Source organism: Babylonia areolata, chromosome 24 (genome assembly GCF_041734735.1).
Source record: "Babylonia areolata isolate BAREFJ2019XMU chromosome 24, ASM4173473v1, whole genome shotgun sequence".
NCBI lineage: Eukaryota > Metazoa > Mollusca > Gastropoda > Neogastropoda > Buccinidae > Babylonia > Babylonia areolata.
In genome coordinates this window covers 14,154,425-14,171,108 of record NC_134899.1, presented here as the reverse complement: position 1 = coordinate 14,171,108, position 16,684 = coordinate 14,154,425, and the positions used below count along the sequence as shown (strand labels likewise).

Below are 16,684 nucleotides of genomic sequence, written 5' to 3'. Positions count from 1 at the left end.
CGTGCATTCTCGTCTCTGAGACAACATTTTCCGTTTGTCTGTCTGTCTGTCACTCTGTACGTCCGTGCTGGTCTGTCCGTCCGCCCCTTTATCTCTGTCAGTCAGTTTTGTCTGTCTTCTACAGTCTGGGAGTCTGTCTGTCTGTCTCTCTCTCTCTCTGTGTCTCCCCCCCCCCCCCCCCCCCGCTCACTCCTCTCCCCTTTTCATCTCAGTTTAAAACAGCGTTGACCAACACGACGACCGTCATCAGTCTTTCTCCTCAGTCCACACTCGTTCTCATGGAAAGAACAGGAATTAGTATGACACTGTCTTTCAATGCCTTGAACAACAGGAATTAGTACGAAACTGTCTTTCAATGCCTTAAACAACGGGAATTAGCATGACACTGTCTTACGATGCACATGAATTTGTATGACACTGTCTGTCAATGGCTGTAAACTACAGTTTGACAATGCCTTAAAAACAGGAATTAGTATGACACTGTCTTACAATGCCTTTCCTTTCCCTTGTCCTTTCTCTCTGTCTGGCGTTGTCAGCTGGGGGTCAGCCCGATACTCCCCCGTGTCGATACTCCCCCGCGTCAATACTCCCCCGTGTCGATACTCCGCGTCAATACTCCCCCGTGTCGATACTCCCCCGCGTCAATACTCCCCCGTGTCGATACTCCCCCGCGTCAATACTCCCCCGTGTCGATACTCCCCCGTGTCAACTGCAGCAGCAACAACGACCACACACACACACACACACACACACACGGGGGAGTATCGGCACGGGGGAGTATTGACGCGGGGGAGTATCGACACGGGGGAGTATTGACGCGGGGGAGTATCGACACGGGGGAGTATTGACGCGGGGGAGTATCGACACGGGGGAGTATTGACGCGGGGGAGTATCGACACGCTCCCCAAAGCTGTGTCATGTCTTCCTACCCAGGCCTACATATCTATTCATCAATTTGTCAAACACTCTCCCTACCAATCTGTTTATCTGCAGTCTACTTATGTACATATCTCAGTGTCTGTACATCAGCCTGTTTGAATATTTATCAGCCTGTTTTCCCATGCGTGTCCACACTTATTACTCCATTCCCAGTATAAAATGCATTCTTGGCTTTACCGCTGACAACAGCAAGGAATATTGTCACACACACACACACACACACACACACACACACACACACACACACACACACAGAACTCGGAACTCAAAACATTTTTATTCAAGGATTAATATTTTAGGCATGGCCACTTCTTCCAATCTGTCCTTGCTAATCTACATCAGTTTCAATAACACATGTATTTAATGGGAAGGAGAGAAAACAAGAAGAAAAAACAAAACAAAACAAAAGTCCTGCACACACACACACACACACAGAGTGAGGGAGAGAGAGAGAGAGAGAGAGAGAGAGAGAGAGAGAGAGAGAGAAATACAGATCTCTCTCTCTCTCTCTCTATATATATATATATATGCCTCTCTTTCTATCTATATTGTAAAACCGTGTCATCCATCTCAGTCATTATCCCTCCCTCAACTTTTTAACACTGTTGTCGCTGGCTTTGAAGGAGTGTTTCAGCGAACAGAGCGCAGCACAGCACTTTGCAAATCAATACACTGTGGCCTTGACTTCTGCCGAGTGGTGCGAACTTAGGAACGAACGAACGAACGAACGAACGACCACGCGCTGAAGTGAACCGCGGACAAGTGAAGCGCCTTGTTGGCCTGTCAAGAGCTTTTCTTCTGTTCACCACGGAGGGGTGGCTACACGTAGGGCCTGCAGCCGATTCACATGCATGGTGGGCAGCCAGGCGTGAAGAACGAAGACAGCGCTCACTCCACGTGTTATGTGTGTGGGTGCCTCACTCTTTCCACCACCCCCCACCCACCCCCACCCATACCTCCTCACTCAATACCTCACCCCCTCCGCCACCCCGCACTCCTTTCTCACTGACTTGGGGAGAGGGGGGCGGAGCCAAGCGCGTCCTTCCACAACCAGCAAGACACTGTCCACTTGCTTTCACAACACCAGAGGGTCTGCTTCTTTTGCTCTTCCTCCTCACCCGCAACAGCGAGAAAACACAGCGGCTGTCAATAATCACAAGTATACGCTGGCAAGACGACAGAAGCAACAACAGCGCTCTCTCTCTCTCTCACTCACACCGGCACTACAGATGCCACAGTGCTGTTGGTGGAATCCTGGTAGAGACTGTGCTGTTCTTTGAGCAGACGAGCAGTGCCTGATAGTACCACAACCCAGGAACTCGCCCCGTACCCCCGTCCACTTCCTCCACACTGTGAAGCGGTCTGCCCGGAGACAAGAACCACGTGCTTTCTCCCCCCTGCTGCTGACAGCAAGGCGTTCTGTTGCCATTGTATCGACACAACTCCCGTGATAGAGTGTTTAGAGTGTTGGGAGTTTCAACAAACAATAACACTGCTCAACGATTTTGTCGGGGACTCGACCAAGATTTTTTTTTTTTTTTTTTTTTTTTTTTTTACCCAGTTCTGACATAAGTTCACCTCTGACAGTGCAGTGCACTGAAGTGCGAAGTGGAGGGAGGAGGACTGGTTTGACACGGTCGTTGGCAGTGGTGTGTGACTTGGGTGCTGTGGTGCTCGTCAGTCGTGTGGCTAGGAGCAGATTCCCAGTGAAGTGTGTGGCTGTCTGCCTGCCTCTCTGTTTGTCACCATGTCTGCTGCCTTCAGAAACAGGTGAGTGATTATCAAATCAAGCAGCTGCCCCTCTCCCCCCCCCCATCCCCTACCCCCCACCACCCCCTCCCCTTCCCCAGTCTCTCCGCTGGCTTTGTCTTTTGAACAGTCCGCCTGATTGTCTGTCTGTCTGTATGACTACCTGTCTGTTCGTCCGCTCTCGTCCTCAGTGTCGGTCTTCCTTTCTGTTCTGGCGAGATCTCTCGGTCTTTTGTTTGTTTGTTTGCCTGTCTGCCTCTGTGTCAGTATCTGCTCTCACTCTCTCTCTCACTTTCAGCCTGCCTGTCACGGTGGGTCTATCACTGCATTTCGGATCCGCCCCCCCCCCCCCCCCCCCCCATTGTACATGATTGAATTCACAGGCGTTCTCGAATACACTGCATCTTAAGCCAATAGACCTCTTCGAACAATCTTTAGGTCTGTAGGCCTGTTTTAACACCCTATTAAGGCTAATAGGCTTGTTCAAATACCCTTTAGGTTTTTTAGGCCTGTTCGAATACTCTTTAGGTCAATAGGGCTGACTTGTTCCAATACCTTTAGGCCTTCGTCTGTTTTCTCTTTTTGTTAAAAAAACAATTGCTTTTTCGTGAGTTTGCTTGTCTGTATAACAGATTCTAGAGTATAACAATAATGATAATAATGATGATGATGATGAAGAAGATGAGTCATAAACTGATAATGGTAATAATGATATAATAATGAAGGATAATGATGGTGATAATAGCAACAGCAACAACCACCACCACCACAACAGAACACGGCAACAACAACAACAACAACCACCACAACAGAACACGGCAACAACAACAACAACAACAACCACCACCACCACGACAGAACACGGCAACAACAACAACAACAACAACCGTCATCATCCTCCGCCTCATCATCATCATCATCATCATCAGTAATAAAAAAAAATGTAGTTGGTGTGTGTGTGTGTGTGTGTGTGTGTGTGTGTGTGTGAGGGAGGCAAAGGGGGTTGGTTGAATCGGACCTAACGAGCAATCCACATCCGTCTGCATGCCAGCGCAAATTGCCTATCGTTTCATCATTTTAACTCGCTCAGTACGGCCAGTCCTCTCTTCTCCTCTACACAGACCCCTCGGATGTCCAGTGGGTGTCTGAATGACCCAACCTTTAGCTTCCGTCGTCAGAATTGTGGTATTCTTTGTCCACATTCACGTCTTCAGTATAAGAGCCTTCCGCTTGCACTATTTTGATGATGGTAATTGGGGTGAAACGCTGTCAACGTCGTCTCTTTCGCCGTTCGTATGGAGAGAGTTAATATTTATGAAGAGGTTTTACTTACAGTATTAAACTCGGTTCGGGCGCCCGTTCAGCGCTTGCCGTGTGCGTGCCGTGCGTGTGCGCTAGCATGTTTGGTATGTGTACACATGTGCATGCAGAAGGGGGGACGATGGTGGGGTGGTGGTGGGGGGGGGGGGGGGGGGGGGGGGGGGTATGTGAGCAGAAGTTCAGGAAGCACACCAGTTACTAAGGTGGTAGACAGAACGGAACAGTGACTATTCAAATAATTAAACGACAACAACAACAACAACAACAACAACATGGAGCGAACTGGGTAATCCCCGTGGACGTACTGAGAAAGGCAGTGTGTTCCACAGGACTGACTGCACATATATAGATAGTCCTTGAAACCCACACCTGCCAATTTGTACCTCAGACACTTCTCTGAGTGCCATTGAACCAGTCTTATGTGTAGGGTGCTCATCCACGTGTCAGTGTGTGAATGTGCATGTGTATGTGTGTATATATATTTGTATACACACACACACACACACACACATATATATATATATATATGTGTGTGTGTGTGTGTGTGTGTGTGTGTGTGTGTGTGTGTGTGCGTGCGTGTGTGTGTGTGTGTGTGTGTGTTTCGGAGAGAGAGAGAGAGAGAGAGAGAGAGAGAGGGGGCGAGAGAGAGACAGGGAGGGGGAAGGGTGGGTGAGTGGTGGTGGTGCTGAGAACAAACTTACGAACAAACTTTTTTAACAACGGGGAAAGTTGAATAAGCATGCGTATATATATATATATATATATATATATATATATATATATATATATATATATATATAATACCATATGCTTTTTACATCGAGCTAGCTAGCTGCTAGATAGATAGAGACAGGCAGACAGACAGATAGACAGACAGACAGACAGACAGACAGAGGAAAAGAAATGAAGCGAAACGAAACGAATTATTTCACGAGGGTAAGTGGAGTAAGCACAGAAACACACACACACACACACACACACACACACACACACACACACACACACACACACACACACATGCTCGCGCGCGCGCGCGCAAAAAGAAAAAAAAAAGGCGAACATATTAACGTTGTTCATAATCATAGGAAAACAGCATGCGGAATCCTTTTTCGTGGATATACATTTGCATGAGACTGCGTTTTTTGTTTGTCACCTGAGTGCGCACACACTGAACAGGATACCGGCTGTCTTTTCTGTCTTTAACCTGTGTCACACACACATGCGCGCACGCGCACAATCACACACACACACACACTCACACACACACACACAGACACACAGGCACACACAGATACACACACGCACAGACATGGCTTGATGTAAAAAAGCTTATTCAATTATCTTCTTGAAATAAAAAAAAAATTGACTTTGACTCACACACACACACACACACACACACACACACACACACACACACACACACACACACAAACACACGCACGCACACGCACACACAAACACACACACACACACACACACACACACACACACACACACACACACACACCCCTGTAATAATGTGTAATTATGTTTTTAGTCTGAAGTTGTCTGTCAGTGTGTTACGTTGTTCAGCACGGGAATGACAGTAGCTTTGTGTAAACGTAGCTGGTTCTTGGTGCACGTTTTGATCTGTTGTTTGTTTGCAGTGTTAATCTACTCGGTGTCGAATATCAGAGAGAGAGAGAGAGAGAGAGAGAGAGAGAGAGTCACTGGGAGGCCCATATCCCGTCGCTGAAGGGTCCAATTATATAACAAATTACACAAGCGAGTCTTGAAACAGGACAGTGAATAATGGGATACACAATGCAGAGACTCTGTGTGTGTGTGTGTGTGTGTGTGTGTGTGTGTGTGTGTGTGTGGTATTCACCTTGTGACAAAATATACCATTTATGAAATTGATTTGCACTAGAATTATCTTAGATGAATAGACTATAAATAAATATAATAACTTGCACTAGAAAAAATAATCGACTCGCATGAGTGCACCTCACTGCTGTGCGTTCGTATGTGAACCTTTTATTTAACGTGTGTACTTGTGCGTGGCAGTGCACGTGTGCATGTGTTTGTGCAGTTTCTGTTGATTTAAAAAAAATTTTTTTTAGGGAGAGTGGGAGTGTGCGCTGCATCAGTCAGATATGCTGCATCATTTCTTTAGAGAGAGAGAGAGAGAGAGAGAGAGAGAGAGAGAGAGTGAGTGACGCTTTGACACTTTAATGTCATTGGCCACGAGGTCCTAATGACGTGTGAATGCATCAACAAACTTTTATTGCATAAATAAAACATTAGAATTTATGAACGAATAAAAATGGTGAAAGAAAATATTGAAACAAGACAAAGTTCTTTCCTTGAAGAAAAACAGGCCACTTATCACATAATTTTTCTCCGTTCATTCATCTTTCAGTGCAACAGATTCCAACACTGGCTACAGAAAAAAATATCGAACCTATCTGACCACGCAGTTTGTATCAATTTGTTTGCTGTGATTTTTACCAAATCTTCAAACCTTCAGATATATGTACACCCGTACAGGGCGTACCAGTATGAAGTTTGTTCTTGTGGTTTATTGGCACCCAGGCTGCTGGTGGGAAACCGAAGGCTAGCCGTCTAATGTTACAGGCGCTTTCGTGGTCAAAGGTGTAGGGACTGACCGCGGGAATGTGCACCTCTGATACCATCGGGTTGTCAGTTCTGTTTAAGTTGAAGTCAGGATGGTTAATGCCAGCTGTTAGCTGCTCTGGGATGGGAGGACGCTATATTTTCGCGGGGATTTCTCGGGGAGAGTAGACTATTCCGTAAATTTTAAGAAAATAGTCCTGATTATTTTGTTTATTATTTGTAAGAGAGTTTTGGTTGAGATTTAGATGATGTACATGAAAAAATAGGAAATCAGTTTTGAATGTATGTACTTTGGAATCTATGGGGAAAAAGATTTTGGTTAGTCAATAAAATTAAAATAGAATAGCCCTAGTGAATAATTATGAGGTGTAATAATTTCAGGAACCGCGCCCCAGTGCCAGAACAGAAGGGCGGGGAATCAGTTAGTGCCCCACTCTTGCTGAAAGTAGTCACATAGGAAAGGGCGGGGGGTCAGTTAGTGCCCCACTCTTGCTGAAAGTAGTCGCGTAGGGAAGGGCGGGGGGTCAGTTAGTGCCCAACCCTTTTAGAAGCAGTATGTGCTGAGAGATGTGGCCAGGAAAGCAGGTGTGTGGAAATATTTTATTTTCATTTTGTCATTGATGCTAGGAGATTTTATTTTTTGATATTAGTATGTTATTATGTTTTATATTGTGCATTATGAGGTTATATTGATGTGATGGAAATTGATTGTTTTTGTGCGTTTGCATTTGGACACATTAATTGTTTGTGATTTTTGCAAAGCCTATTTAGTCTTGATGTTGATTGGGAAGTAAAGTATGTATTTGAGAGAATACACCATTGGGAGGAAAAAAAAGGAGAAAGTTTAGCCAGACGTTGAATTAGGTGTTGGGAGGTCTTGATATGTTTTGGGATATTTTGTCTTTAAAAGTTAGATTACTGAACATAAGATACTGGGGGTTAATCCGGCCGGCGCTCATTGTTTTGCGTTGTTTTAGCAGTTTTGTTTTCCAAGGTATATTTAAATGCGACGGTCGGGGTCTTTATATATTGTTTTGGCGTTGTGGCAGATTAAGTGTTTGGGGGTGTTTTTTTTAGAGAGTTCCATGTATTATTTTTGCGGGGGAAAATTTGTTAGGAACTGGGGAAAGATGGTCTATACAGGGCATAAATATTTCGGGATTACTGGTTATCGTGGATTAATAATAATTATAATGATAATAAATGAAGGGAAATTGATAATGATGAAGGAGAGTGTGTTTATAGGTGACAGTTGTTTAGTATTAATGGACAGGTGTACTTGTAGTTGGGATGAGTATGTTCAGTGAATATAGTTTTGGTTTAATGAAGGAATGTTCGCAATAATGTTAAAGACTGAAATATGTCATTACGTTCTTTTCCCGTAACTGTGTGAATACTCTCTCTCTCTCTCTCTCCCTCTCTCTCTCTCGCTCGCTCGCTTTCTCTTGTTCACTCTCTCTCTCTCTGTGCCTCCGTCTGCCTTTCACGCTCTCTGCCCGTCTGTCTGTCTGCTCTCGCTCTCTCTCTCTCGCTGCCTCTGCCTCTGTCACTCACGCTCTGTCTGCCTGTCTGCACTCGCTCTCTCTCTCTCTCTCTCTCTCTCTCTCTCTCTCTCTCTTTCTCTCTCTCCCTCATAATTGTTTCGTTATATATGATATACCCATGTATTCATGTTAGATGTGAATGTCTGTTTATTTTTCTTGCTCATGTGTATACACACTTCAAGCCAAGTTTATATTTTGCTACCAATTGTTTGAGGTTCGGACAGTGGTCAGTTATCCAAATTGTGATTGACTGTAAAAGCGAGTTAATGAGCGTTGGCGGTTGAGCACGTGGGAATCAGGTGACCCAATGATGTTGGATGAATGAGGTCCACATAATTGGAAGATGATGTTCCGACTTGGTCGGCATAGGGTTAAACTGGATGGTGTTTACCTTATTCATGGAGTGATTGTCTCATCACTTAAGTAGTTCTTGTTTTGGGTGGGTTGTCTTCGCTGATGACCCGTTGCGCAAAACCCAAGGTGGAGAGCTAATAATGCTATATGAGTTGATTGAACTGAAGGTTCTACGTACTATAGCGCATTCCCTTATCACGTGTCTCATGAATGATATGCTCTTGTATGAAGTTTGGGTTGGGGTACCCAGCCCCATGGAATTGTTTATTCCAGATTCTGTATGTTGTTCCTCCATTTGGATGGGGAAACGTATGATCTATGTTGATATTATTGTGTGTAACTGTAAGTCTGGAAATGAACGTACAATGCATTGTTCTTATGTTGGTTTGCATTGATGTTTACAGGCCACGGTTGCTAGAGCCCTTTTTTCCCCTTTTTTTCCCTTCCTTTTCTTTTCTTTTACCTTTTCTTTTTTTGAGTTAGTCAATTAGTGCAACTTTTCCACCTTTTAGTCTTAAGAGAGTGTTGAAACAAAATTAAAGTGAACAAGAAACATCTTTGGGCCTGACTGTGTTTTCTTTATTATAGTGAATCCTAATCTGTCTTTTCCCCGAATCCGACTTCCTTTGTGTTGGGTAAAGACCATTGGCTTATTCTTTACGATAGAAGCAAGGGGAGGTTTACATATATATATATATATATATATATATATATATATATATATATATATATTGCCATTAAGATTATCACCTCATGATCTCCTGATGTTGATAGAGAGAGAGAGAGAGAGACAGAGAGAGAGAGAGAGAGAGAGAGAGAGAGAGGGTGGGGGGGGGGGGGGGGGGGGGCGGTCGTGATGAGATGGGAGGGTCAAATCAATAGATGTCTGACCTCTGAATAAGCCCAAGATTTTATGCTGAGTTAGACTTCGTTGGCAATTTCTACTTATTCTAGTAGAATTTCTAGGAATGAACGAAGTAAAGGGGACACACACAGAAAAGTAAATGCATGTATGTATGTAGCTGCACGACAAAAAAGACAAAAGATGAAACACATTTTCAAACACATTGTCTTTATTGACAAAAATCTCTCTTGGACTGACCATATGACTTACTTTGTAAAACGACTCTCCAGACTCTCCAGCAAAAAAAAGAAGAAAAAAAAAAAGATCCCTACGTCAAGGATCTTTTTTTTTTTTTTTTTTTTTTTTTTGCTGTGCACATATTCTGCCGATTATCGATTATGCATCAACTCTATGGGAGAACTGCATGAATACAAACTTAAAATTCATTCATCGTATTTATAGAAGAGCATTAAAATTAGTTTTGTTGAAGTCGAGCTCCCTGACCCATATTGATTATAAATTATTTAATGTATCATCTTTCCACAACAGGCTGTTCTTCAACAAGGCTGTTTGCATGCATAATATGATATATGGAAACATGCTCCCCAAAAGATCACAGAAACTTTTAAAACTAATGACCACAGACACAACCATATGTTATGTATACCTAGACCTAGAAATAACCTTTGTAAATCCAGCTTCCAAAACCCCGGTGGAAACTTATGGGATATCCCTCCACTCATTTTAAAGAATATGAAGAATGAATATGTGTTAAAGAAAAACATGAAAAATCATCTTATCAACTGTGCAAATGATGAACAAAAACACAAATGTATGTCTATTAGTTACCACCAGAGTTATTATTTGTGGAATGTTTTGCGTGTGTTTTGGCTGGCGGTTTACTTGTGTTATATGAGGGGGTATGTGAATGCGAAAGGTGTGGGTTGTGAATTCGTGTATGTGTACGTGTTTTTTGTTTTATGTGTGTGAAACAGAAATGCTACTGTGTATTTCATTATCGCGCGATTCTATTTTTTTCAGTTTTTCTTTTATCTATCTTTCTCATCTTTTTTTTTCTTCTTTATCTTTCTTTCTTTTTTCTTTCTTTAAAAAAAAAAAAATCATATTTATATTTGTTTTGTTTGTTTTCTATTATTCAGATGGCTTGATGTAAAAAAGCAGTTGTTGCTTATTCAATTTCCATCATGAAATAAGAATTTTGACTTTGACTTTCACACACACACACACACACACACACACACACACACAGAGTCACTGGGAGGCCCATATCCCATCGCTTAAGGGGCCAGTCATATAACAAATTGCGCAAGTGAGTCTTGGAACAGGACAGTGTATAATGGAATACACAATGCAGAGACGGTGTGTGTGTGTGTGTGTGTGTGTGTGTGTGTGTGTGTGTGAGGTATTCACCACGTGACAAAAATATACCAATTATGAAATAAACTTGCAGAAAAAAAAATCGACTCGCATGAGTGCACCTCACTGCTGTGCGTTCGTATGTGAACCTTTTATTTAACGTGTGTACTTGTGCGTGGCAGTGCACGTGTGCATGTGCTTGTGCAGTTTCTGTTGATTTTTTTTAGGGAGAGTGGGAGTGTGCGCTGCATCAGTCAGATATGCTGCATCATTTCTTGAGAGAGAGAGAGAGAGAGAGAGAGAGAGAGAGAGAGACTGACGCTTTGACACTTTAATGCCATTGGCCACGAGGTCCTTATGACGTGTGAGTGCATCAACAAAGTTTTATTGCATAAATAAAACATTAGAATTTATGAACGAATAAAAATGGTGAAAGAAAATATTGAAACAAGACAAAGTTCTTTCCTTGAAGAAAAACAGGCCACCTATCACATATTTTTTTTTCCCCGTTCGTTCATAGATATACGATCAATACAACAGAATCCAGCACTGGCTACAGAAGAAAATGTCGAACCTGTCTGACCACGCAGTTTGTATTTGTTCGTAGTGATTTTTGCCAAATCTTCAAAAGCTTCTTATTTAGATTTTGCCATTAAGATTATCACCTCGTGATCTTCCGATGTTGAGACACACACACACACACACACACACACACACACGCGCGCGCACACACACAGACACACACAGACACACACACACACACACACACACACAGAGGGGCGTGATGAGATGGGAGGTTCAAATCGATAGATGTCTGACTTACACATGAGCCCAAGATATGCGGATTTGGACCCGTCAGTTTGTGGTAATTGAGCTGGGAATGAACAAAGAAAAGGGGACGAAAGGGGGTGAAGGGAGCGAGGGGAGGGGTTGGGGGTTGGGTGGGGGGGGGGGGAGGAAAGGAGGGTTGGAGGAGAGGGTCTGTGCGCTTTGACCTCGGTCAAACTGACTCGGGCACGTATAAAAACAAAGAGGTACCATGAAGACACTCTCGGGGCCGATAACGCTGGGATATGGACCACTTTGGAGATAAGATGTGTGTGTGTGTGTGTGTGTGTGTGTGTGTGTGTGTGTGTGTGTGTGTGAGAGAGAGAGAGAGAGAGAGAGAGAGAGAGAGAGAGAGAGAGACAGACCAGACCAGACCAGATGATTTATTCAGATAGGCCATAGCCCCTACTGAAGGGGTGTAAACAAAGTGAAGTAATCATTCAACCCTTTGTCTGTAGAAAAGGAAATACAACATACTTAAGGTATGAATACATTCATGATGCAGAATTTATGTAACATCTCTTATCCGTTTGAGAGATTTATACAGAAATATTGCTAAATGTTTACTAGTTTGATTATTAGCAGATGAGAGGAAGGGTGTTAATTTGACTCTTATGGGGAAGTTCCAGTATGATTGCGGAATCAATTCTGTTCTCGTCATGAAGAGCTGGACACTCCAAAACGAAATGTGTTTCATCGTGACTTGTAGAATTACACAAGTTACATGAGCGATTTTGTGAGTCGTCAGTTTTATATCTTTTTAAATGAACATCAATATCCGAAACACCACATCTAAATTTTGTCAGTGCCTGTTTGGTATATCTATTTAAGTCCATTGAAATATATGGCTCCATTCTAACTGAAGTTTTAAACGTTCCGTATAAGGAAAATCTAGCACTGTTTTGAATGTGATCATTCAATTCCTGCCATCTACAGTCAGTAATTCTCTGTTTAAAACATTTCAAAAAACTATTTATGTCTTCTACTCCTTGGTTATCCCATACAAACGAAAATCCGTATTGGCATAAACATAAACGAATTTTTGGATGCCCACGTGCATTTACCTTTACAGTCAAGACTATATAGCATTTTATAAGCTTTAAATGGTAACCTTTCATCATTCATACGAGTTAATTTTAGCCAGTAGGAAACACATCACACGAAAGAATTCACAAATAATGGGAATCTTCCCAGCTCTCCATAGACCATATCTTTTGGAGTTTAAACCAGTTTAAACCAAGAAATCTTTTTAAAGCAAACAAATGTAGTTTTTCTATAGGTGAATCTTTCTCAAGTCCCCATGTCTCTGCTCCATATAATAAAATTGGTTGTACCTGTGCATCAAATAGTTTCATAAAAAGCTTTAGAGTTATTTTCAAATTTGTACAAAATGCTCAAAATACCCAAAACTGCTTTCTTAGCTTTTGAAGCCAAATCATGACATGTAAATTTGAAACAACTTTGGTATTTATATGTGTTTACAACATGCATTTTTTGGTTACCATAATACCATCTTTCATGAGCAGCTAAAAATCGTCCCTTACGAAAGACCATTTCGTTACTTTTTTTCCATGTTTACTTTCAATTGGATATTTTCAGCAGCATTGCAGAGACTGTTTAACTGAGTTGTAGTCCAATGGCAGTTTCAGATAGCAACACTATATCATCTGCGAAAAGAAGTATAAATAGCTCTACAAGGAATTCTGAAAAAAATTGCACTATGACTACCATTATTGATTATCTCAAGTGCTAATTCATTTATGAAAAGAGAAAACAACACCGGACGACAGACATCCCCCTGCTTTACTCCCTCAGTACAATATATATATTCACTAAATTTAGCCCCACATTTAACCTTCGCTTTTACATCCTTATACATGCTTTTAATACACTGAAATAATTTACCCTTTACCCCATTTTTTCTCAAAATTGGTCACAGTAATTTTCTCGAAATGGAATCAAAGGCCTTTTCGAAATCAATGAATGCCACGTAAAGTTTGCGATTATAAGCAAATTGCTTTTGAATGCCTGCTAGTAAAGTAAATACATGATCAATGGTAGAGTAGTCTTTCTTAAAGCCTGCTTGTTGTTCGCCTGTTATATTATTCTGCTCTATCCAATTTTGTAACTTGCTATTAATGATAAAACTATAAACTTTACCACTAACATTTGAAAATGAAATTCCTCTATAATTATTGGTATCATTAATATCCCCTTTCTTATATAATGGCAACAGGATCGATTCAGTCCAACTTTCAGGATATATGCCCTTTTCAAACAGGTTATTAAACAATTTCAGAAAGAAATCTATCACATAGTCTCCCGAATGTTTCAACATTTCTGCAATTATCTGATCTGGACCGGCAGCGTTTTTGGTCTTAAGTTTCCTGATGGCAAAAAGTATTTCTTCTTTCGAAATAGGACTGTCCAAAATAGGATCTGAATCGTCAACCATTTCTTCATTTACAAAATAATTTTCTAAAATCGTGCCCTTTTCATCAGGATCTATGCTATTACTAAATGTTTCTTCATTACAAGACTCTTTTTGAAGAATATTTTTGAAGTGGCAAAACCACTCATCAACGGAAATTTTGTTCTGATGCTGTACTCTTCTTTGAGAAAACTTTTTGACAGTGTGCCAGAAGTCTTTTTTATTCTTAGACGATTCTTCCAACATAATTAGCATTGCATTATTATGCAGCGTTTTCTTTTTTTTCTTAACAAATGCTTATATTCCTTTCTTTTCTGACAAAAAAATATTCTTATCATCTTTGTCACGAGTAATCCTACACTTTCTCAGAAGCCTACGTAAGTTGGTCCTTTCACTTTCACATTCCTGGTCAAACCAGTCGTTGCCAGCCCTTTCACGATTAATAAATATCTTACGTTTCATACATTCCGCTTGCTGTTTCAAAATGTCATTAAACATATCCAACGCCATATCAACATCTGCGTCGATTAACTGAGTCGCCGCATTTAACTTTCGCTGTGTTTCAAAACATTTGATATTGCTTACAAAATGCTCAGTATAATCAGATTTCCATTTACATTTTTTAATGAATGAATTTAAATCTTTTTCTACATATTTTTTTGTCACATTATTCATATTCTCAATACAAAATTCCTGCGGAAGATGATTCTGTCCTCTCTTGTACGTGTAATCTGCCTAAAGGTCTACTGATGCAATGCAATAATCATTTACACTACTGCCCGTTTCAGATATATACGTATAGCGTCATCACGGTCGCCGTTACATAAACCATTCAAATGTACAGACCAAGACTACTACACATGTTCAGTAGATATTTTCCTTGGGAATTCAGTGTTTCATTATCAGAACAACGGTTTATTTCTATGCATGACAGATACTTTTTATGAAGAAAATTGAAATCAGTTTCCTCTGTGATATCTGGTATATTATTTGCTATTCTGCTGTTCATATCATCACATATAAATATGTAAACATCACCAAGTGATAAAACATTGTCAACAAGACATTCTTCCAGTGCACAAATACCATTATTGACATCAAAAGACACATAGTATGGGGAACTCTCTGGATTCACATATGCACAAACATATATTATATCTTTATCAATGTTAACTCTCTCCATACGAACGGCGAAAGAGACGACGTTAACAGCGTTTCACCCCAATTACCATTATCAAAATATTGCAAGCGGAAGGCTCTTACACTGAAGAAGTGAATGACAAAGAATACCACAATTCTGACGACGGAAGCTAAAGGTTGGGTCATTCAGACACCCACTGGACATCCGAGGGGTCTGTGTAGAGGAGAAAAGAGGACTGGCCGTACTGAGTGAGTTAAACAGTTTTCTGTCCAGCACAAATGATAAGTATTGACCACAGCAACAAGGGATGTAACGTATATATGGGAGAAGTTCATTTTTAATGAGACATATATTACTCCCCCTGATCGTCGCCCACGAGAAGAAAGTTTAACTGTTGGTTTGACATAAACACATCAGACTTAAACTCTTCAATAAATGTTTCCACTAAACAAATGAAGTCAAAGGAAGAAATATATTCAATACATTCTGAATCATTTAATTTTGAAATCAAGCCACTAATATTCCAATGAAGAAAAGATATATTTCCTGCATTTTCCACACTGTCTGTGGGCTTATTTTGCTTATCATCCACACTTTGAAACATCAAAGTGTCAAAATGGTTATCATCGTTTGTTGCATTTTCATCCTTTTCTTCTTCATTCCTGTGAACACTGTCAAAATAAACATCGTTTGAACAATCCGTGTGCGGACAGTCCGCGTCAACACTGACACAGTTTATGAAGTCATAGTTTTCACGTGCACAGCAAGGCCTAACCGACCCTGTCCTGTCATTGCCATTGCTTGTGACACTGCTGTGTGCCGGTGACTGTCTTTGATGATTACCTGGCGAAACAGGGTGGGTGGACATTTTAGACGGTGACTGTTTTGCTTTGTGGCTGGGCCGGCCGACTCCCTAGGTTGCTTCGCACACATTGTCATTATTGCCAAGGACAAACTTCTTTCCGTTGATTACCAGGTGGTCCAACACCATGGTCGCCTTTTTCCCCTCGTTCCTTGCTATCTTCAGAAAAGGAGTCAGCTTTCTTCGGATGTCCCGCACTCGTTGAGAGAAGTCCTCCCCGATGAAGACGTTGCTACCTTGTAGTTTGCGTTTCGCCTTCAGGATCCTCTCCTTGTCCTTGTAGAAGGTGCACCTGGCCACCATGGCTGCACTGGGCTTGTTGCTGACACGATGAACTCTGTCAAATGGTATGTCACCATCAAGTTCCAGTTTGTCCCTTACCACTTTGCACAACAAGTCCTCACAATCTTGCCAGCTTTCATTTTCTTTCTTTGGAAGGCCATACACTAAAATGTTATTCCTTCTTGATCTCCCTTCTAAGTCGTCAGTTTTTAGTTCCAGAGCGTCGACCTTCTTTTGCAGATCTTCGTTTGCATTTCTTAATTTTTCGTTTTCTCGTCTCAAACTGGAGAGTTCTTCTTTAAGTCCTGAAACGTCATCTTTGAGACTTGCACACGAGTCACTCATGTTCTTCATGTCTTCTTTTATGCCGTCAAATTTGTCATTCAAACCCTTCAGC

General features: G+C 41.5%; 1 protein-coding gene across 3 annotated transcripts in view; it reads left to right on the top strand.

The window, feature by feature from the left end:
* The first annotated feature begins 1,689 nt into the window (after positions 1-1,689).
* LOC143298959 (solute carrier family 4 member 11-like) overlaps positions 1,690-16,684 on the top strand; it is a 112,223-nt gene continuing 97,228 nt past the window's right edge. For 2 of the 3 annotated variants that reach the window (XM_076612012.1, XM_076612009.1), the window contains exon 1: positions 1,690-2,709. In XM_076612012.1, the coding sequence (XP_076468127.1) occupies positions 2,687-2,709 (23 nt within the window). In that variant the 5' untranslated portion in view covers positions 1,690-2,686. The remainder of the gene's footprint in view (positions 2,710-16,684) is intronic. The other variant, XM_076612010.1, reaches the window with a different exon arrangement.